The sequence below is a fragment of the Rhinoderma darwinii genome, chromosome 2, assembly GCF_050947455.1.
Source record: "Rhinoderma darwinii isolate aRhiDar2 chromosome 2, aRhiDar2.hap1, whole genome shotgun sequence".
NCBI classification, from domain to species: Eukaryota; Metazoa; Chordata; class Amphibia; order Anura; family Rhinodermatidae; genus Rhinoderma; species Rhinoderma darwinii.
Genome location: NC_134688.1, coordinates 180,330,882 through 180,354,813, shown reverse-complemented (window position 1 = coordinate 180,354,813; position 23,932 = coordinate 180,330,882). Strand labels below are relative to the sequence as shown.

General features: G+C 43.2%; 1 protein-coding gene across 3 annotated transcripts in view; it reads right to left on the bottom strand.

Moving 5' to 3' along the window:
* The window catches only part of PPP2R3B (protein phosphatase 2 regulatory subunit B''beta), a 71,315-nt gene extending 53,127 nt beyond the window's left edge, over nucleotides 1-18,188 (bottom strand). For 2 of the 3 annotated variants that reach the window (XM_075852554.1, XM_075852557.1), the window contains exons 1-2: nucleotides 18,067-18,188; nucleotides 7,302-7,690 (exon numbers count right to left, since the gene is read on the bottom strand). In XM_075852554.1, coding sequence (XP_075708669.1) covers nucleotides 7,302-7,631 — 330 coding nt within the window. In that variant the 5' untranslated portion in view covers nucleotides 7,632-7,690; nucleotides 18,067-18,188. Of the gene's footprint in view, nucleotides 1-7,301; nucleotides 7,691-12,777; nucleotides 12,839-18,066 lie in introns of all 3 variants that reach the window. The other variant, XM_075852555.1, reaches the window with a different exon arrangement.
* Nucleotides 18,189-23,932: the final 5,744 nt, after the last annotated feature.

Here is a 23,932-nt window from a genome sequence, read left to right as displayed (position 1 = left end):
TTTGTGACAGTTTAGTGGCTTAAAAAAAGTCGCAAATCATGGTACATGCCATATTTGTGACTTCTCTCGGGGAAGAAAAAAATAAAAAAAATAGGCCTCCAAAGTACCAGATAATTGCACCAAAAACTTCAGGTTAGGACAGATTAGTGAAACATCACTGAAAAAAGCCATAATTACTGATACAATGATAGGCCCGTCTGTATCCTGCTGGGAACTGGTGTTTTTACCTGCCCTTGTATAGGTACATATCACATTTTTCAGTTTTATTTTGTAAATTTGTTTCCATGATCAGTGATTTGCTTAGAACAGGTAAGAAATAGTTCCAGCATGCCAGATCAAATGTTTCGACAGCTGCGGCTTTAAGTTATTAGCATAAGAGAACTTAATCATGGCCAATAATTGCAAAGAACTGCTGAAACCGTACATTTCAGCTCAATGTATACGGGTGCTTATCCATGTCCAACATGGTCTAATTACCTCCAAGGGGAATTTAAAAAAAACAAAAAAAAACACAAGAACAAACCCACAGCTTAAAACGCTGCAACATATAGAGTAGGTATATAGGTAGTACAACAACATATAGAGAAGAAGGGGGGGGGGGAATCCTAGGATGAACTTTACCACCATCTCTGCACGTTGTCTTTTTAGATTCGTAATGACAAAGGACTTTATGAAGTCTAATTTTAGCTTATAATAAATGATATACATACAAGCTCCTATGGTGTAGTTACGGTTAGTAATGTGGGATGCCATTACAGAGGCTGGCTTCATATGTGCTATGTAGTGGGTGGATATTTCACAAAACATGAATGATACTAAATTTAGTGCCTGGTGCAAGTATTATACCAGCTGTCAAACGCATGGGCCCATGAATGACCTGAACTGAAATTTTAACTAATCCTTTCAAGAATGTCAATGTATCCTGAAAATTTCACTGGCGTTCTTAAAATAGACCATTACTATGCAGGGAAGTAGCCTCAACAATGGTTCTAGAGGACACAGTAATAGCATATGCAGCTTTGATCCCATCACAAGGCACTAGTGTCAGCATTTGCAGCGATGGTATAATCCACTTGTGAAAGTATTTTCCACTTCTAGTAATGGACAGTGTTTTAAGCTGGCCATAATAGGAGATAGCCATCTCTCCTGACTCTTCCATAACATGAACGATCAGATCAGCTAAGTATGCGAGTAATAGGGATAGAAGCAGCTGCCAGACACCTCTACCAGTGCTCATTTAAACATGCCCGACGCTTCTTTCCTCTGATGGCAGACATCCCCCTACACTTTAGTTTAGCTGTATATCACACACTGCTCCCTCAGGTTACAATATTTTTAACTTACAATGGGTCTTCCATAGGCCATTGTAACAACATTCAAGTTAGAATGTCATAGGACATACCAATCTCAAGAATTTGCGATTGGCTGGAAGAACCAAACATACATCGTGTGCAGTGCACTGGTAAAACATTCGATTGGCCTTATTGAACGGTCAATCAGTGAATCACATTGGCGGTAAGTAGAGCCAATCAGCAGGCACTGTATGCCTGCACTGATTGGCTAGTGGTTCCTCTGCTGTACAGTATAGTGCTATATATACACTGTACTGCTCTCTACCTGTGCTAGGTCAAGCCTTTGTTGAACTACCATTTGAAAAGGGACTGATCATTTAACCTAAACACAGTGGAAATTATTTTTTATAGCATGGAATATATGGCCTGTCCTAGGTAGTAGGTACAACCCCTGTGATGCCCACAAGATACAGTACCATGCACTACCACACATATGGACAAGCCAATGTGCATGACAGGATGGGCCATCAATGCTTTTCTTTTCCAGCAAACCCCTTTAAAAGGGAAGGTGTCATGAATTTTTTTTTATTTTTTTTTTATTATATTGCTTCTAATATATTTTCAAAAATTTTATTTAATGGTGTTCTCATGTTTTACTTTTTAATGTTTTCTGACTTTTACTTCACTATGGGGGCTGCCATTATTTTTTTCATCTCTGTAGGTGTCGATTAACGACACATACAGGGATGGAATACGGCACATACAACCCCATAGAGAATGCGAACGGGAGCCGTTCCATTCTCAGTTGTGTGCGCCGTCTGTGTGGGAACGGCGCATGCGCCGTCTGTGTGGGAACGGCGCATGCGCCGCTCCCACACAGACCAAAACTAAGCTCGTTCATAGAGCGTAATCCGGCACCATTTTCATGTGGACCGGAAGCCGCTGCCGGACAGTAAGATGACGACTTCCGACCGCGGCTTCCGGCCATATGTTCAACGAAGCGGCGGCAGGAGCGCGTATACCCTGTTCGCGTATACCCTGTTCGTGTATTACTGTCTGCTGAGCCCTGTATCTAATCCTCCTACACTGTGAAGTCGCTCAGAAAATGGCGGCACACAGTGTAGGAGGTTTGAAGACATTCAAACCCTTCCTTCTCCTGGCACTAGCCAGAAGAAGGGAGGGGGGATTGTGTGAGGACCCTAGAGGAGAGTGCGTCCACCTCAAATTTGCAGCATATATCAATGAGGTTACTTTACCACAGTGACCATGCTGCAATTTTGTGAACTGCTCCCTCTAGTTGCCAGCACATGTAAAGGTTATAAATTAGAATTAATTTATAATATTTACTGAATTGTGAAAAAATAAAAACAATGTGTAATCACTTAAATACGAATTGTTTAACTGAAGAAAAAATAATAATAATTAATAGCGACACATTCCCTTTAAAGGGAACCGGTCACCTGACATCTCATCTGTTTTAGCAAACAACTATTCCCCATAAAATAATTCTGGATAATCTCTCAGACCTCTACGTTGTGCTGTTCTTCTGGTATTCCTTCTGCAAATTTATAAGCAAGTTAAAAGCTGGATGTTACCAGTTGGGGGGGGGGGGGGGGGGGGTCCCTGCACAGTGACACTGTCCAATCAGTGCTGACAGAGAGTAGGGACACGCCTTTGACAAGGGGAATGGTAACACGTCAATTTATTCATACATTTCCAGGAGGAAGAACAGACTGGCACAACGCAACGTTAAGAAAATATGAGAATTGTTATTTCATGGTAAATACAAGTATTTACTAAAATAGTCATGTCAGGAGAAGTGACAGGTTCTCTTTAATCTTACTTCTGACTTACACCTAACTCAGACACTTGGAAGGCTTTCCCTTCATACCCATCTAGTGCAGTCTAAAATGTTGTGTGTAACAATGAGATGTCTTCCCCTTTCCCCTCACAGCAGGCAGTCTTAAACTCAGTGTGAACTGACCCTAACGTGGAAAGCACGCCAAAAATGCCTCCCATTGATTTCAATGGAAGGCGGAGGCGGGGAGAAAGCAAGAAAGGGGGAGGGGAGAAAGGAAGCGAGAAAGAGAGAAAGACGAGGGGGGGGGTTCGGAGAGAAATTTTTTAAATAATTTGAACCGTAAAAGTCCAAATTACTACAATATAACATTTAACTCATGCAGGCCGGCCTCCTGGGATGACGTTGCAGGCCATGTGAGCGCTGCAGCCTGTGGTTGGCTGCAGCAGTCACATGGGATGACATGTTATCCCAGGTGACCGGACTGGAGAAGAAGCAGAGAACTCTGGGTAAGTATCACTTTTTATTTTTACGGCAGAATCGCTGCGATTCCGTCGCAAAGTACACCACTTTGTTGTGGGTTTAAAGCATTCAATTCAGAATTCAATGGGGAAATCCCTCAACAGAAGAGTTCCGCAGCATTAATTGACATGCTGCGGCTAAAGAAACATCACTGCAGGTCAATTTGTGTTGTTTTTTCGGCAGCTTTTTTCCACTGCGTGGGGAGATTTGTTGGAATAGTTTGACGGAACAGTCTCGGCCTTTTCATTCATTTGGTCCGTGAAACAGACTGCACACGGAAGCCATCAGAGCGCGGTCCCTGTTTCACTAATCAGTCATTAGAAGCCGTACAACGGCCGACGGATGTGTGCATGAGGGCTTAGATCTTATATAAAAAAAAAACATTTAAAAAAATAAATAAAAAAGTTCGCTAAAACGGTACGAATAAAAATTACAGCTCTTCCCGCAAAAAAAATAAGCCCTCCCACCGCTCAAGCGACAGAAAAAATAAAAATTATGCTTTCAGAATGTGGTGAAATACATTGTTTTTTTCTTTATAAAAGTAGTAAAATATAAAACAAAACAAAAAACACAATATAAGCTTGGTATCGCCGTAATCGTAGAGACGCAGAATAAAGTTAAGTAGTTTTTACTGCGCGGTGAAAGCCGTAAGAATGAAACCCATTAAACAAAGGAGGAATCGCAGTTTTTCCAATTACACCCCACAAAGATTTTTTTTCCCAGTATATTATATGGTAGTTTAAATAGTGCCAATAGAAACTACAACTCCTCCTGCGTAAAATAAACCCTCACACCACGTCAGTGACAGAAAATTATGGCAAAAAGTTATGGCTCTTGGATGGCCGGGAATGAAATGGTTAAATACATATATGCTTTAAGAGACAAAATAGGTTTGGAGCATTAAAACAGCCTTAGGCCTTATTCACACGAACGTATAATACGTCCGTGCTACGCGTGTGGAAATCACGTGCGTCGCACGGACCTATGTTACAGAATGGGGCCGTTCAGACTGTCAGTGAATTTCTCGCAGCGTATGTGCGCTGCGTGAAACGCACGGCATGTCCTATATTTGGCCGTGTCTCGCGAAGTCAATGGGTGCGTGCAAATCGCGCTCGGCACACGAAAGCACTTCCGGGTGCCGCGCGTGATTCGCGCAACAGTAGTAAAATAAATGAATGCACACAGAAAAGTACCACATGCTTTTCGGTTTGTAAACATAAAACCAGCGTGTTATAATGATGCAGGCTGCGCGAAAATCACACAGCCGCGCACCATATGCTGATGCCACACAGACCTTTTGCGCACGCAAAACGGACACGTCCGTGTGAATAAGGCCTTAGGGTCTTGTTACACAGCCCGATATGGGCCAAGGAAACGAGCAGCAATAATTGGTCATGTAGGAGGAGGAGCGATCCTTACTACAATCATTCGTCCCCAAATATTTCTATAATTTTGGAAGCACATCTCCCTGTTTACACAGGAAGATGTGCGGTCGACTAGCGACCATTTTATTGGCCGCACAAGCGAGCCGATCAGCTGATGAACAAGCGTTTGCTAGTTTAATCGGCTGATAGTTGCACTGTTTACACAGGGCAATGATCGAGAACAACCGCTCATATGAACACACATTTGCCTGATCATTGGCCCATGTAAAGGGAACTTTAGACTGTACATTTAACACAGAGCCATGAGGTCAAGTTTTTGTCAGGGCAAGAATAGAGCTGCCAACCAAGCTATTCTTACTGTAAAGGGAGAAAAAAACAAAAACACACCGCTACGAAACCCAGATTAACCCCTTAATGACCGGGCCATTTTGCACGTTAATGACCAAGGATTATTTTTTGTTTTTCCACGGTCGCATTCCAAGAGTCGTAACTCTTTTTTTATTCCGTCGACATAGCCGTATAAGGGCTTGTTTTTTCCGGAACGAGTTGTATTTTGTAATTGTACCATTTTTAGATGCTTATAACATATTGATTAACTTTTATTAACTTTATTTTAGGAGAGAATTGAAAATAAGCAGCTATTCCAGCATTAATTTTCACGTTATAAATTTACGCCGTTTACTATGCAGCGTAAATAACATGTTAACTTTATTCTATGGGTCGGCACGATTACAGGGATACCAAATGTGTAAAGGTTTTATATGTTTTTTCTACGTTTGCACAATAAAAACCCTTTTAGAAAAAAATTACTTGTTTTTGCATCGCCGCGTTCCAAGAGGCGTAATTTTTTTATTTTTCCGTCGATGTGGCCGTATGTGGGATTGATTTTTGCGGGACAATGTGTAGTTTTCATTAGTACTATTTTGGGGTACATAGGACTTATAGATGAACTTTTATTTTATTTTTTATGGGGGGAATGGGAGAAAAGAGAGAATTTTGCCGTTGTTTTTTGCGTTTTCTTTGGACGCCGTTCATCCGGCGGTTTAATTAATGTGTTCATTTTATTGGTCAAGTTGTTACGATCGCGGGGATACCATATATGTGTATGTGTGATTTGTTTTGACCGTTTTATTAAATAAAACCACTTTTTGGGGCAAAAAAGTAGTTTTATTTGACTTTGACAGTAATTTTTTTTATTTTTTTTTTCACAAACTTTATTTAACGGTTTTACTTTTTTTTTTTTAGTCCCACCAGGGGACTTCACTATGCGATATGCCGATCGCATATAGAATGCTTTGGTATACTTCGTATACCAAAGCATTATTGCCTGTCAGTGTAAAACTGACAGGCAACCTGTTAGGTCATGCCTCTGGCATCGCCTAACAGGCAGATGCTGAAGACAGACCTGGGGGTCTTTGTTAGACCCCCGGCTGTCATGGAAACCCGACGGCGACCCGCGATTTGTTTGCGGGGGCGCCGATCGGGAGACAGAGGGAGTTCCCCCCTCTGTCAAACACATTAAATGCCGCTGTCACTGTTGACAGCGGCATTTAATGGGTTAAACTGCCGGAATCGGCGCGTGCTTCGATTCCGGCAGTTGCAGCAGGAGCCAGGCTGTGTATAACAGCCGTGCTCCTGCCGCTGATCGCGTGGGTAAACTGTCAGTACCCGCGCGATCACAGGACGGATATATCCGTCCTCCTGCGCGAACTAGCAGCTGCTGAGGACGGATATATCCGTCCTTCGGCGTTAAGGGGTTAAAAGGGAAAAACAGCTAGTGCGAACACAGCCTTATGCTTATGAAGATTTCCTTTATATTGTGGTACCTGCATAGAACAAGGAGGTAGAACTTTTTTTTGGGTACAGGTTTATCTAAACAGTTTCCAAATACAATTTTCAAAATATACCACACAAATATTATATAGCTTACCAATATATTAACTGCACACATTTCCTTTATACCAAGAATAAAGACCGCATGCACACGACCGTAAACGTTTTTTACAGTCAGCAAATGCAGATCTGACAGCTACACATCTGTAGCCGTCCACAATTGCAGATGTGCCCATAGACTTCTATGGGTGAGCCTGAGCCGCAATTGCGGACAACAGGACATGTTCTATAATTAGCGGATCATTTCTACAGCACGGACACACATCCATAAATATAGGGAAAGGGTCCACAATGTCATCCGTAATTACGGATGAAAATTACGGCCGTTTGCATGGGGCCCTAGATAGTTCCGTATAATTATTACTGGTTAACAGCTCACAAAGTATATATAGACTTTTATAAGCGACTTACCAATCTTGATCCATTGGATCTACGTGTTCTTGGAGTAAGTCCACTTCTTGGGCTGCCAAAGGCTCCAATGGGAAGCGCAGAAGGAGAGCGAGACGGAGGACTACAAGTCACTGGTGATATGGATAAATTATCTAGCATTTTATTAGCAGTCTGCATTCTGGAAGCATCTCCACTGTCATCAAAGCTTTCAGGCATAACATTTTCTCCATTTTTAATTCTTCTTAAATAGTCCTTCAGTAGCAACTGCGTTGGTGTCTCACTCAGCCAATACAGAAATAATTCATCGACTTTCATTTTTAAAGCTGGCTGTAAAACCTTGTTTGCAGGCATGATGAAGCTGATCAGTGGTGCAGATATCTTACCACTCCAGAATTCAACAGCAGATTTGCCTGTCAAACAGAGAGAAGAAAAAAATAAAAACTCAATGCACCACATTCACCAAAAATACATTTCTAAAAGAGTTGGGTTGGCCAGAAAACCACCGCTGCAATCCATTCCTTTTGGGTATCACTATACAAGTAGCTTTCGGGTATATTCACACGTAGAATAAACACCGTCATTTCTGGTTAGATTTCCGGTATAGAAATTCTGCAGCGTATTAGGGTATGTTCACACTGCTTACTTTAAGCCGTTTTTCAGGTCATAAACACCCCAAAAAAAACGGAAGCTGACCGCCTCCAAACATCTGCCCATTAATCTCAACGGGAAAAGCTTAGTTTCGTTTGGGGAGCATAATAAGACTCTCAGTAAAAAGAAATGCATGTTCCTTCTTGAGCCGATAGAAAAACAGCCGCAAAATACGCATAAAGAGACGTTTGATTCTTAAAAAATGGCTGAAAATCAGAGGCTGTTTTCCTTAGAAAACAACAACTCCGTATTTTACAGCTGTTTCTGCGTGCGAACACACCCTGAGAGTAGCAGCAAAGTGGACGACAACTCTCATCCCCCATGCTGCAGGAAAAATCTGAAGAAAAGAAAAAGCGGAATTTGACCTGCAGTGCGGATTCTCCATCTGCAGTATGTAAATTTCACTTGCGAGAATGCTGGGGAATCTCCGTACAAAAATTGGAAATTCTGTAGAGTTTACGATACGAGTGCACGTACCCTTCATGCAGCCTAAATGACTTTGCTAAACCAACCTTCAATAATAAAAGACAGTACTTTTTGTTGCATTTCTCATCTATTAGGGTAGGGCTACACAAGAGCCAAAAGATCGCTGTGTCACCCTGCCTGCATTGCAGGTTATGAAAGTCAATGTGGCCGCGTCGTGACACGCAGGTTTGCCGCGACCATTTAAAAAAAAATAAAATAAAAAATTCAGCAGGTTTGGATTTTTAGAGACTCATATCGCAGCAATCTGCAGGTTGGAATGCAGCCACATTTATTTTCCTTACCAGTGATCGAAGCAGGATGATACAGCTATTTTGGGCCAGATACAGTGATCTCTAGCCACGTGACCTGTGTCACAGTCGAAGTCGCCATTTGGCCCTAGCCTTAGGGAGCCTTCCAATGAGTTTTAAGCTTTTCTGCCTACAAAGTAGCATCTGAAATATGTTTTCATCTCTTTTTAGTAAGAGGAGTAGGGTGGCGATGCCTGACCTTCATGTTCTGGAGTACGAGCACTGAGAAAAACTGCTCGACACATTCATACAGGTTATCAGCATCTCAGGCCTAAGGGTATGTTCACACAGTTTTTTTACAGGCAGAAAATTCTGCCTGAAAAAAAAATATGGAACTGATTATTCATGTAGTTTTGCACCACACAATTGTGTTTTTTTTACCTATTTCTTCAAAAGGGAATTACCGGGAATGTTTTTTACTGAAAAAAAACCAAAAACTTTTGTCTAGCATGGATTTCAATGGGGATTTTGAGGCAGAAAATGCCTCAAGATAGGGCACGTCGCTTATATTTCCAGTGAGTTTTTTTTTGCTCCCCGGAAAAACCTCCACCTCCCATTGAAATCAATAGGAGTCAATTTCGGCCGTTTTATGCCACGGTTTCCGAGGCAAAAAAAACTTATAACGTTCCCAGATATCAGCTGACGGGCTGGTTCCCATTAGTTCCTTCCAATTATAGTATAATATAGAGGAAGGATTACTTATAAAACTTAGCTTTTATTAAGCTTGAATAAAACATGGAACATCACATTCTTTTACAAACCATACAGACATACAAACATATAAATGTCAAAGAGGCAGCGGTATATATCACTATGCTTTGTGGTCAGTGTTACATCCTAGCATGCTTAGTCTTGTAGTGCTGCTGTACACTATATCTATCCTATCTTATCAGGTCTGCATTCAGAACGGATAGACAAACTTAAAGCCGGATACCCTAATCTGCCTAAGTTAAATTCTGAGTGCAGTGAGCAACTCCACCTCCTACGCGTTTCACCCTATTCTGGGTTCGTCAGGAGTATATGTGATCTGACTCATTGGGGTTTGGCAGTAGCAGCGAAAGCTTCATTTCCGCGTCAGTTGTAAGGATGCACGATGCATCTAAACTTCGATACTGTGCATCCCCAAACGGTTCGATACCGCTGTTTCATGTATTTCAATACTTAGCTGTGCGGCCGTACAGCTCAGTATAGTAACACAAGAATGTGAGAGCGGGGCTGCGGCCATGTGATACAGTGATTGCCTCGCTCCCGAGTCCTGACAAGTGCGTGGGGTCAGGATGATGCGATGGGGCCGGCACTTCACTAATAAGTGGCGGCACTGAAAACAGAACATGGCGAGCGCACTACAAAACACCCACATGTTCTGTCTTAAGTGCCTGAACCGCCGCTCATTAGTGCAGCGCCGGCCGCATCTCCTCATGCTGACCGCGCGAGCACTGTCAGGAGCAAGGCAATGGCTGTATTACACAGCCGCAGCCCCGCTGGCGGAGATCAGAGAAACCTCTCATCTCCGCCGCTATTCCCGTGAACGCTGTGATCACAGCGGACTGCAGCATTCAAGGGAAAATGAGAAGGGGGGGGGATGCCCCTGGATCACATCACAGGGAATTCCTGTGACCCGATTGAGGGACATACCATACATAGGCAGAGAGCCCAGGGTCCATTGAAGTACCCCAGGGCTGTCCTACCATATTTCCTGTTAGGGCATACTTAGGTATGTCCTAACAACTGCCTGTGTACTATCCATACACAGGCTAATGTACTGTAATACAGATATATGCCAGTACATTAAAGTTTAAAAAATAAAAGTAAAAACAAAGTAATGTTAAATAAAAAAAATACACATACAGCTTTTTTACAATAAACATTAAATTACGTCTCAATACATATTCGGTATTGGTGCGGCCGTAATAACCTGCGCAACAATTTTTTTGCATAATTTATGATGTGTACGCTGTAAAAAAAATAAAATAAAAACTGCTTTCGATCACTTATTATTGTGGGGCACGAGGTGTGATGAATTTAACCTCCATGTGCCTCACATTAATCGTAATTAACCCCATCATGTACCGCACACATTAACCCATTATGACAGAAACATGCGGTTAATTACTATTAATGTGAGGCACGTGGAGGTTAAATTCATCATCAAGCCTCATCAGAAAACATAAGAACTTTTTTTTTTTTTAAATCACTGTTAGCAAAGTATCGAATTGATATCGAAATCGCAATACTAAACGAAGTATCGGTATCTAAGTCCAAATTCTGGTACCGTGACATCCCTAGTCAGTTGCACCCTCCCCTTCGGGAGGTTCGGCCGTCTGATAGCCAATCACTGGTAGGTTCACTTGCTTCATCCCCCTTCATGATTCCCAGCATCTCATTGGGCCGATTCTATTAGCATCAGTGGGATGTTTATGAATCATCCCAATTGGCCTATAGCTCTGTCAGTCACTGTGCCAGTTCTGAGCATCCGTTCCCATGCAAAATATTCTAATGTTCATTCATCAAATATGAAGCAAATAGCAAGGAACTTCACTAATCTCACATATCTACACGTGTGTTCTCAAGAGTACAACACATTATAATAAATAAGGCAGCACAGTGTAGGAGGATATCTTTCTGCTATCTTGGTTCAATACATTCTGATGCAAGTGAAAATGAGTTCAGAGACACATGGTGGGCAAGAATAGGATATTGTCCTATTGCTATTAACCAATCATGTGGATACATTAAATCTGTCACTCCTGAGAGACTCGTCATGCCACTTCAGCTCATGAATTGACTGCTCTCTGGATAATTATTGTAGAAGGATCACAGCCAATGAGATCTTCTCTTGGTAATATTTCACCTTCACTAGTATTCTTTTGCATTGCATGTTTCCTATAGAGCTACTTAAATGGCAAAGTTTACATGGTCATTTATAGCTTCTGGGGTGACTGATCTCATTTTACATATCCATCTTCACTCAGGTCTGCAGCAGTTTATCCCATTCTCCCCCTCTTGGGCTGGGTTCAACTTGCGGATTACCCTGGAATTTAATGACTTTGGGGTCACCCCCATGTGTCTGCCATACATGTTGTGATATTGTGGTATCCCTTCTGTTAAGGAGGTCATTGTAGCGGTCTCTAATAAGTCTTCTAAACGCGCTTTTGGTTTTACCCATCTAATCCTTGGGGCATGCGCACTTTGCCAAGTTTATCACACCCCCCCTGGACTTACAGTTGATAAAGTGTTTGAGGTATTCTTTACCTGTCCTCGCACCAGTAAACATTTTGGAGACCACAATAGAATCACATGCAAGGCAGTTCCCACATCTATAAGTCCCCAGAGGTTTCCTGTTTAACCAGCATGTTTCAGGAGATTCAACAACAAAATGGCTATGTACTAGTTTGTCCTTCAGGCTTTTGTTGCGTCTGAATGTGATCTGTGGTCTCTCGCTGAGAGTAAGTTTAAGAACTTCATCCTCCATCAAGATATCCCAGTGCCTATTAATTACATCCCATACTTGTATGAGACCCATCATAGGTCCCTATGATACGTATTCCATTTGGGATCTACCCTATTTTTGGGTGTCAGGAGATCACTTCTCTTCTGTATCACTACATTGTTGAATGAGTCTTTCAGAATTTTATCGGGGTATCCCCTTTGTTGAAATCTGTATCTCAAAACTCTTGCCTGTACTAAAAAGGTTTTCATATTGGAACAATTCCTCCTGAGGCGGAGGTATGGTCCCTTCGGTATACCCTGTTTCAGGGCATATGGATGGGCACTCTCCCACCTCAGGAAGCTGTTGGTAGCAGTTGGCTTCCTAAAGACGTCCGTCAGTATCCTACCACCTTCTCCTCTTGAGATTCTTACATCCAAAAATGCCAGGGTATCCCGATCACATTCTGAGGTGAACCAGAGTCCAATTTGGTTGATATTCAACTCACTTACATATACTGCAAAGTCATCCTAGGTACCGATCCACAAGATAAAAATATGGTCTATAAATCAACCATAGAATCATGCCATTCCATCTGGAAGGGGAAGGTGCAACCGACACACAGACGCGGAAAGTAAGAATGTCTTACCGGTAATTCCGTTTCCTTGAGTCCCCCATGACAGCACACTAGGAGGATGATCCCTTGACCGCTGTAGGGACAGGAAACAGAGGTTAAAAGGGCCCCACCCTCAGCCTCACAGCAGCGTGGACCATACACAGGAAGGAATTAGCTAATCCCAGCAGTATGTTAACTACACGTACCACAAACCCGGTAGGGTGGGTAAATGTATGTCTTCATGGGGGACTCAAGGAAATGGAATTACCGGTAAGACTAATTCTTACTTTCCATATCATCCCCCATAACGGCACACTAGGAGAACAACAAATGAGATGGTTTAGGGTGGGACTACCACATGAAGTACTTTGCCGCCAAAGGATAAGGCTCTACCGGATGAAAGGTCTAGCCTATAGTGTTTTGCAAAGCTAAGGGAGCTGGCCCAAGTAGCTTCAGTACAAATCTGGTCTAGCAAAGCTCCTCCCCTTTCTGCCCATGATGCTGCTGTGGATCTGGTGGAATGGGCATTGAAGTTCGCAGGAACTGACTTTCCCTTCAGAGACTAAAATTTTAATTGTCTTCATCAATCTAGCAATGGTAGCTTTTGAGGTTTTTTTCCCCCCAAAAAATTGGACTAGGAGGTTGGAATCTCTCCGCCAGTCTGCAGTAACCTGTTGTATTGTAAGACTGCTCTTCTCACATCTAAACTCCTCGACTTTTGATTCCTGGGGTCCTGACAAAATGAAGGACAATCTCCTGATTTCTATGAAAATTGGATACGACCTTTGGAAGGAAATTAGGATCCAGCTTTAGTATTATTTTATCATCCGATATCCTAAGGTATGATTCTTCTGCGGATAGCACCTGTATTTCCCCTAGTCTCTTTGCTGTGGTTATTGCTATAAGAAAGGCCACATTAAGGGACAAATATTTGACGTCTACGTTTTCAATATGTTCAAAGGGGGGTTAGGGCCCTGAGGACCACGCCGAGTTCCCATTGTGGGGAGGACTGTCTAATGGTCAGCCTTAGTCTTGAGGCTGCACACATGAATCTTTTCACCCACCTGTGTTCTGACAGTTGGGTGTCAAAAAACGTGCTAAGTTTCGAGATTTGTACTCGGAGGGTGCTTGGATAAGCCCTAGATCCAGCCCCTGCTGTAAGAAATCCAAAATCTGCTGGATGACCAGATGATTCTGGTCTGGTGGTCAGTTTCCACACCAGTAGGTCAATTTCTTCCAAATCTTTAGATAAATTGCGGAGGTAACCAGCTTACGACTTGCTATTACTTTCTGGGATAAACCCCTTTCTCTGAGCAGTGCCCCTTCAGAATCCAGGCTGATAGATGAAGGTTATGGAGACTTGTGTCGTAGCAGCCCCTGTACTAGTAGATCTGATTTTAAAGGAAGTTCTAAAATCGGGTCTTCCAGTGCCAATTCCCTGAAGATCAGAAACCAGACCTTTTTTGGCCAGAACGGAACAATCAAAATGAGCTTTAGATCTTCTTTGTAAAGAGTTTGAAGAACACTTGATATCAGCAGGAGTGGTGGAAAGGCGTATGCTAGATCCATGTCCCAAGGTTGAGATAGAGCATCTATGCCTAGGGGACGATCCTGGGGGTTTAGAGAGAAGAGCTCGGTTTTGGAATTTGATCTGTTCGCAAACAGGTCCACTTGAGGAAACCGCCATGGCTGTGTGATCTGGAGGAAGACTTCTTGATTTAAAAGACCAATCGCCCGGATCTAGGTTTTTCCTGCTGAGGAAATCTGCCTCTGTATTCTCCAAGCCATTTAGGTGAATGGCGGATAGAGAAAGAAGGTTTTGTTCTGCCCAAAAGAATATCTTGGGCGTTCCTACCCAGAGATGGTTCTCTAGCTCACCTAGCCAAACAAGTAGGGTTCTAGCTACTGAAGTGGTTGCTTTGTTAGTTTTCATACTAAACATGAATGTCTCCCAGGTTTTCTTTAGGAGACAGTTAGACTTCCACGGGGTCTGTTCGCTGAGCCGAATCGTCAAATGGCAAGGACGTTTCTTTAACTACCTTCGCCATCTGAATATCTACTTTAGGGATATCGTCCCAGATGCCTGTATCGTCTTTATAAAAAAGTAGCAGATTCTTAAATTCACAGGAGACTCCTAGCCTTCTTTCCAGGTCCTTCCATTCCTCGTTTATCAACTCAAATACATTTTCATTAATAGGAAAAACCTTAGACCACGAAACATCTCATCCTGGATGGGCTTTTGTTTTGCAACCTCTTTGATGTTCATTGTACCCCTGAAAGCTTTTAATAAATCATCCATATCGGAAAAATAATATTTCTCCTCATTAGTCTAGATCTCTCTCAGGATCTAGTGACCCCGATTTGTCCAAGTCCTAAAGGAACAAGAGGCCCTTTTCCGTGTCTGAATCAGAAAGGGGTTCGTTTACCAAATTTGCCTTTTTGAGGGAGAGAGGGAGACAAATTGTAACTGCTCCACGTTCCCGATGCAGTCTCCGCTTAGGACGTAATTCCGTCCGCGCGGTCATCTGACGCCACTTCCACCAGATGCTGGCCGGACTCCGCGTGGGTAGGGACACGGGCGGAAGTGCGTCACTCCGTCCGGCGTTAGTCTCACGGGACCGCATGCGGACAGGTGGATTTTCTACAAGGGGGAGAGAAACTACCGGGTATGCTCCCCCCAAGTGGATCTCCGTTGGAAGGAGGAGACCCCTGATCCAGACCTCCACATCAAGGTATTGATTCAAACCCCCCCCCCCTAAAGGGGAAGAGAATCCTCTCTCCGTCCAGACTCCTTTAGGGACAGGAAATACACTGGGGGGTGGCTGAGGGTGGGGCCCTTTTAACCTCTCGGTTTCCTGTCCCTACAGAGGTGAAGGGATCATCCTCCTAGTGTGCCGTCATGGGGACGATATGGAAATGAAGCGTTCGCTGCTACTGCCAAACACCAATGAGTCAGATCACATACTCCTGACGTCTCACCGACTAACCCAGAATAAGGTGAAACATGTAGGAGGTGGAGTTGCTCACTGCACTCAGAATTTAATTTAGGCAGATTAGGGTACCCGGCATTGAGTTAGTCTATCAGGTCTGAATGCAGACCTGATAATAGATAGGACAGATACAGTGTACAGCAGCACTACATGACTAAGCATGATAGGATGTAACACTGACCACAAAGCACCGTTTTATATACCGCTGCCTCTTTCACCAAAAAAAAACTTAAGTGTGAACAGGGCCTTAGGCTTTCATCTAGCAGTCAGTGGTGAAATTTCTCACTTATGTCTTATTCACAGAGTGGGTTTTTCTTAAAGCATATCTGTTATCAGGTGCTGGGGGGATAGCTTCCCTGTAAAACCAACGCCAGGGTTAGATTTTAAAAAGGAGAAGAATAAAGGTTTTGCAAATAATGGCGACATGGCTTCTATTTATATAGTAGCCATGACCGATATAATGGATTCCACTGAATTATAAAAGGTCCGTCAGGTTTCTGTGATTGCTTTCTAGAAGAAACAATGCAGCAAACTACACAAATCCGGCCATCAAACAATAGAAACCCGACATAAAAAAGTAACGCAAGGATGAACAGGGTCTCCATACTCTTCATCCATTTAGGATCCATAGAAAAAGAACAAAACTTGTGTGAACACAGTGCAATAGAATAGCCATACCAACGCTATATATAGGTACTTTTAAAGTAGAGGAATTAGGAATGACAAATAAATCAAGGTAATTCTATTGAATTAAAAAAATAAAAGTGAGAATATCAATTAGGGCTGGGCGATTATAACCTAAATCAAAACCACAATTAATTGAACACGTAACCTCGCTTACGATTAATAAACAACTTAGGCCACACCCCTTTTTGCATGCCACTGAACATATATTCCCTAAGCCTGCTGTATACTATATACCCCTGACACTGCCCAATAGCTGCTTCCACGCAGTATAATGCCCCTATCAACCCCAATAGTGCCTAATACATACTCACCTAACCCCGTTCCAACTAGTGGAGGAGATCCCTCTGCTCCTCCGGTCTGTGTGGCTCGGCGCATATTTTCAGATTCCACTGGACTTCTGCCAAATACCTGCGTTTCAGGCATCCTACTGGTCCACGGTGTGCTCAACGCCCACCCCATTTACTTCTTGTTTAGCCTCAATGCACACGGAGAATGGACAGTGCCCAACCCAATAGTATATACACAGATGATGGAGATTATATACAGGGATGATGGAGAGCTGGTATATACAGGCATGATAGGGGTCCAGTATATAACCCCCATTATCCCTGTATATAGAAATGGTGTTATATACCAGAACGATGGGGGCTATATACCAGAACTACTCAATAATCCTTGTATATTACCTCATCAACCCTGTATATAACCGCCATCATCCGTGTAACAATTGGGGCGGGAAATGTCCGTTCGCCATGGCACACGAGCATCGAGGCTAAACAAGTAAATAGGGCAGGCATTAAGGACACTATGGACCAATAAGACGGCTGAAATGCCCGTATATGGCAAAAGTCCAGCGGACTCTGAAAATATGCATGCTGAGCCGCTAACGGCTCCACGCAGACAAGCGCCAGGCAGTGACATCATCGCATCTGTCTGCACTGAGACTTGTGCGGTTGGCGTTACAGTGAATAGTAGAGCAGGGAACTGACGACTCCCTGCTCTACCATAGGATTTAACCATATCTACGCCCTGAGGACGAGTAACTGCCCAGCCCTAATTTCAATAATTGCTATTATTAGGAGCAGCAGAATACAGGTTATATATGGCAGCCTGTATTGTCAGTAGGGCTGTATATAGAAGCTGCTACATTAAAGGCCATTTCTGACATATTAAACAAGGTTTAAAATGGTGAATTTTCTAATCTACATTATCAAGTCTCCATTGTTTCCCAGCGAGATGCAACATGATGGCAGCCATAGACATCAAGCACCTACATTACAACCTATAGCAGCAACTGGCAGACAAGGTCATGTGATGCCACTACATGTATGTCCTTCAGTATATATGTATACAGGCAGTCTCTATGGTCCTGCTGCAGTATACAAATCTATAGGGATTTAACACAGTGCAGCCCTCAAGATCGAACATATCGTGTGTGTGTGTGCGTGTTATACATAGAACATTATACAGTTTACGACACAAACACCATTAATTTCCATGAAATTGCAGGACCCCCCTCCCCTCATACACTACAACTGCAGTGACTACACACAAGGAGTGCACGGTTACTAGGACACCAGCATACCACCACCCCGCACCAGCTGCTGCTCAGTCACCTGCGTCCCCCTAGCCAGCACACACTGACCTGGTGACTGTCACTGACATGAATGGAGTAACTGCCAGCATCAACACTTCCGCTCTGGCGACCTCTCTTTTACACCTGAGTAGAAGGCTCGACGGAAGCCGACATGACGAAAAAGGCAGACGCTAGAGTGAAGGTCATGTGACCGGCCCGGAAGGGGCGGAGCTCGCTTTCAATGTGGTTCTTTGGCGGGGGAAAGGTGCCTGCTGCATTTCGGTGACTTGTAGACGCGCTGTACCGGGGACTGCTAGGGGGGAATGGTACTGCTTCTTTTAGGTTGTGTTCTGGGCTATGGGGCTAATGAGCTTGTCCAACTGATATTCGAGACTTCCATTCTGCACATTTGGATGATGGCTCGATGTTGGTGGGAATAATGCTCTACACGTGGGACCAACTAATGGCAAGGGGGTGAATGTGTCATTTTAAAAGTGCATTAGAGAGAGGCCATTTCAATTGCTTAAACGTTATTATAGGGTCATATCCGGTGGGCTTTTATACTGAACGACGCATTTGTACAACCACTGCAGTTCTGTGTACAGAGCACTTACCTTGGGCTTTGTTGCATGCCGTCTGCATGAGCTCTATTACCTGGTATTGCTTCTGTTTAGTAGGAAAAATCGACAGCAGGCTTCGGCATCGGCTGGTGGCTTGTTAGTAGAACCGCGGCATTGTGTCCGTAATACAGATGCTACAATGTGTCCATATTGAGGCCCTCTGAATGTGACCTTAAAGGGGTTGTCCAGGTTCGGTAAATTAGTATATATTGGTTTTTATAATGAATAGTTTTATAAAATTTTTCAATATACTTTACGTATTAATTCCTCTCGGTTTTAAAGGTCTCTGCTTGTTGATATTGAGCAGGAACGTTTAGGCTGCACTCACACGACAGTGAAAAACGACCGTGTGATGGCCATTTATTTAACGGTTGTCACGTGGCCAGAACAATGAAGTTCTATGGGTGCATTCACACGGACGGTTTTGTTTTTTTTAACAGCCCGTGAATGCTGGCTGTCAAAAAATAGGATATGTCCTGTTTTTGGTGGTTTTCAATGACTGACGGCTCCCATAGAGCTCAATGGATCAGTCTTTAACAGCCATGTTCTGGAATCAATCCTTGTAACGGCTGGTAAAAACTGATCCTAGCCGAGGACTCCCTGCACACAGCGCTACTTTGAGCGCTTAGCCCAGGGAAGCCCTTAACGTCACTGTCCATATGTCCCTGGCCACAGAATTGCAAGATCTCTGGCCAGGGACTCCAGTCTTGGAAAAGCCTTTGATGTGACTGTAAATATATGGCATGGGGCTCCTCCAGGAGCGGAATCCCCAGCCAGAGCGTCGACAACACTTTATATGTGGGCACTGTGGTACTTTGTGGGCACTGTGGCACTATCTATAGTGTGCACTTTATATGTGGGCACAGGCATTTTATGTGTGGGCACTGGCCCTATGTGGACATTAGATACAGTGGGCACTGATTTCAGGGGGTTGGGACAAAAAAAACAACCTGACAAATGAAATCCATCTTTTTTTCTTTTTTTTTTCTTAAAGGCCATGAAAAACGGATGACAGACGGACCGGAAATGGATATAAATTTAGAGACACTGATGCACATGAAAAACTGACAGTAGACCTGTTTTTGATGGCCATTTTTTTTTTTTTTTTCACTTTAGTCTGAATGTAGCCTTAGGCCTCATGCACACGAACGTATTTTTTTCCTCCCCGTAAATACGGGTCCTTGGTCACACGTATTCGACCCGTATTGCACCAGTATTTATGGACCCGTGCCCGTAAATACGGGTCCGGTGTCACCAGTATTCCACCCGGTTTTCGCTGCAAAATTGCACTGCTCTAATCGGCAGCCCCTTCTCTCTATCAGTGCAGGATAAAGAGAAGGGGCAGCCCTTTCCGTAATAAAAGTAAAAGAAATTCATACTTACCCGGCCGTTGTCTTGGTGACGCGTCCCTCTCTTGACATCCAGCCCGACCTCCCTGGATGAAGCCGCAGTCCCTGTGACCGGTGCAGCCAGTGATTGGCTGCAGCGGTCACATGGGCTGAAACTTCATCTCGGGAGGCCGGACTGGAGGAAGAAGCAGGGAGTTCTGGGTAAGTATGAACTTCTATTTTTTTTACACGTTGATCTATATTGTGATCGGAAGTCGCTGTCCAGGGTGCCGAAACAGTTACTGACGATCGTTTAACTCTTTCAACACCCTGGACAGTGACTATTTACTGACGTCGCCTAGCGACGCTGCTGTAATTACGGGTGCACACACGTAGTCACCCGTAATTACGGGAGCCCCATAGACTTCTATGGGCCTGCTCGTGCCGTAATTACGGCCTGAAATAGGACATGTTCTATATTTTTCTACGGCACGGGCACCGTCCCGTAAGCATACGGGGAGGTACCCGTGGCCAATAGAAGTCTATGGGCCCGTGATTACGAGCGTTTTTACGTTTGTGTGCATGGGGCCTTTTTGTTTACTTCCAGTGGATACAATTCTGTCCTGGTCATGTGATGGACACACAGTTGCATGACTCGTTACAGTAACAGTATGTGTATCAGTGCTGTCTTCTAACGAGTTGTGAACTTCTGTGTCTATCACATGACCATGGACAGAATTGTAAACAGCGAATGTTCCTACTGAATAACAACATGCAGAGATCTTGAAAACAGTGAGGAATACAGAAAGTATATTGGAAAATTGTATAACTTTTCATTTTACAAAAATAATTTGCTGAAAATGAGGTTTGATGGACACACTTAGCGATCTGTACGGTTTTCAGCAGCAGGCGGGTTCCTCCAAGATCCTCTCTAAAATTGTTCTTAATATTTGTACATGATCTGATGCATATGATTGTAATTTTCGTTCTGTACAGTAGTGATAAATGATGTACTTATGGTATTTTATTCAGTAGAAAACATATCTGTGAATTTTTATTTAATAAATTGATTAGTCAATACTTTCTTGTTTAATTTCATCGCCTTTTTTTTTTTTTTCATTAAGACCAAATATTGATCTATCCACATAACAAAACCTAACACAGGTGTTCTTACTTTTTGACTTGACTGTACATACAAATGAAATACACAAGATTAGAATTTTAGTAAATGGGGAAATATTACGTATGCAAATAGATGATGATAAAACTAATTTCCATTTTTCAATTTTGTTGTCAATATTTTATAACCTTTTGTTATTCCCACTCACAATAATAAAATATGCTAAATTACACATTTTACCTATGAAGCCATTCTAGCCTGCTCTATACGGAAGACTAGATTATACACTGCAGTAGTTGCGCTGTACAGTATTACTTGTCACTGATTCCTACCCACCTATTAATTCCGTCATATACCAAGCCTGGTATCGAGAGTGAAGTTTGTTAGTGTAAAGCAGGGGTCTCAAACCCGGCCGGGTAAATGGGCCGCACAGAGAAAAAATTTGAAGTTGGCGGGCCATATTAGGCTAAATTAACACTATATATATATATATATATATATATATATCTGTTATTCTGATCCGTTTTTAAATTAATGGATGTTCTAAAAATAACGGATGCAAACGGATGGTAAATTGTCAGTTGTTTTTTTAAAGGAATAGTTTAACGCATCAGTCCAAAAAAATGGACAAGAAGCATCGATTTATAAAGGATTCATTTATATTTTGGCACCCTTTTTTGTTTAGTTGATAGTCTTGCTAGGCTCTTATCTTAAAGAGGCTCTGTCACCAGATTTTGCAACCCCTATCTGCTATTGCAGCAGATAGGCGCTGCAATGTAGATTACAGTAACGTTTTTATTTTTAAAAAACGAGCATTTTTGGCCAAGTTATGACCATTTTTTTATTTATGCAAATGAGGCTTGCAAAAGTACAACTGGGCGTGTATTATGTGCGTACATCGGGGCGTTTTTACTACTTTTACTAGCTGGGCGTTCTGACTAGAGGTATCATCCACTTCTCTTCAGAACGCCCAGCTTCTGGCAGTGCAGACACAGCCGTGTTCTCGAGAGATCACGCTGTGACGTCACTCACAGGTCCTGCATCGTGTCAGACGAGCGAGGACACATCGGCACCAGAGGCTACAGTTGATTCTGCAGCCGCATCGGCGTTTGCAGGTAAATCGATGTAGCTACTTACCTGCAAACGCTGATGCTGCTGCAGAATCAACTGTAGCCTCTGGTGCCGATGTGTCCTCGCTCGTCTGACACGATGCAGGACCTGGGGCAGGAAGTGAGTGACGTCACAGCGTGATCTCTCGAGAACACGGCTGTGTCTGCACTGCCAGAAGCTGGGCGTTCTGAAGAGAAGAGGATGATACCTCTCGTCAGAACGCCCAGCTAGTAAAAGTAGTAAAAACGCCCCGATGTACGCACATAATACACGCCCAGTTGTACTTTTACTTTTCAACTCGCCCAGTTGTACTTTTGCAAGCCTCATTTGCATAAATACAAAAATGGTCATAACTTGGCCAAAAATGCTCGTTTTTAAAAAATAAAAACGTCACTGTAATCTACATTGCAGCGCCTATCTGCTGCAATAGCAGATAGGGGTTGCAAAATCTGGTGACAGAGCCTCTTTAAGTACATTTTTACTTGGGGGGCCTGTAAATAAGTAGTGTACATGAGTATGGTTGCCACGGTCCGTGCATTGTCTGGGACCCGGACCACAAAAGGATAAGACATCTTAGGGTATGTGCACACGTAGTGACCAAAAACGTCTGAAAATACGGAGCTGTTTTCAAGGGAAAACAGCCCCTGATTTTCAGACGTTTTTTTTAGCAACTCGCGTTTTTCACGTCCGTTTTTGGAGCTGTTTTCATTGGAGTCTATGAGAAAACGGCTCCAAAAACATCCAAAGAAGTGTCCTGCACTTCTTTGACAAGGCAGTCATTTTACGCGTCGTCATTTGACAGCTGTCAAACGACGACGCGTAAATTACAGGTCGTCTGCACAGTACGTCGGCAAACCCATTCAAATGAATGGGCAGATGTTTGCCGACGTATTGTAGCCCTATTTTCAGGCGTAAAACGAGGCATAATACGCCTCGTTTACGTCTGAAAATAGGTTGTGTGAACCCAGCCTTAGGGTATGTTTACACGGCAACGCCAAATATGTCTGAAATTACGGAGCTGTTTTTAGGCGAAAACAGCTCCTGAATTTCAGACGTTTTGACAATTGCACGCGTTTTTCACGGCGTCTTTTACGGACGTAATTGGAGCTGGTTTTCATTGGAGTCAATGAAAATTGGCTCCAATTACGTCCCAAGAAGTGACATGCACTTCTTTGAGGCGGGTGTCCTTTTTACGTGCCGTCTTTTGACAGTGCTGCGTAAGAAAAAAAAAAAAAAAAGCCAGTCTGCACAGAACACCGTAAGACCCATTGAATTCAATGAGCAGATGTTTGGAGCAGTTTTTTTTGCCGTAATTCGAGACGTAAGGCGCCTGAATTACGTCCATAAATAGGGCGTGTGAACATACCCTTGTACTTGCCGCATTTGCGGTCTGGGCTCATTGAAATCAATGTGTGCACGGTCCATGCTTTGTGGGCGGCCCACGGATGAAACTGCGGCCGTCAGTACCTCAATCAGTACCTGCATAATTATTGGGCAACTATTAGGGTTTATTCAGACGAACGGGAATAACGTCCGTGTGCTGCACATGGACATCACACGCAGCACACGGACCCATTGAGTTCAATGGGGCTGTTCACACATGCAGGAGTTTTCACGCAGCGATAGTCCGTTGTGTGCAACTCACTGTATGTCCTATATTGGTACGTTTTCATGCACCTACGCACCCATTGAAGTTAATGGGTGCGCGAAAATCACGCACCGCGCATGGATGCACATCCGTGTGCGGTGCGTGATTT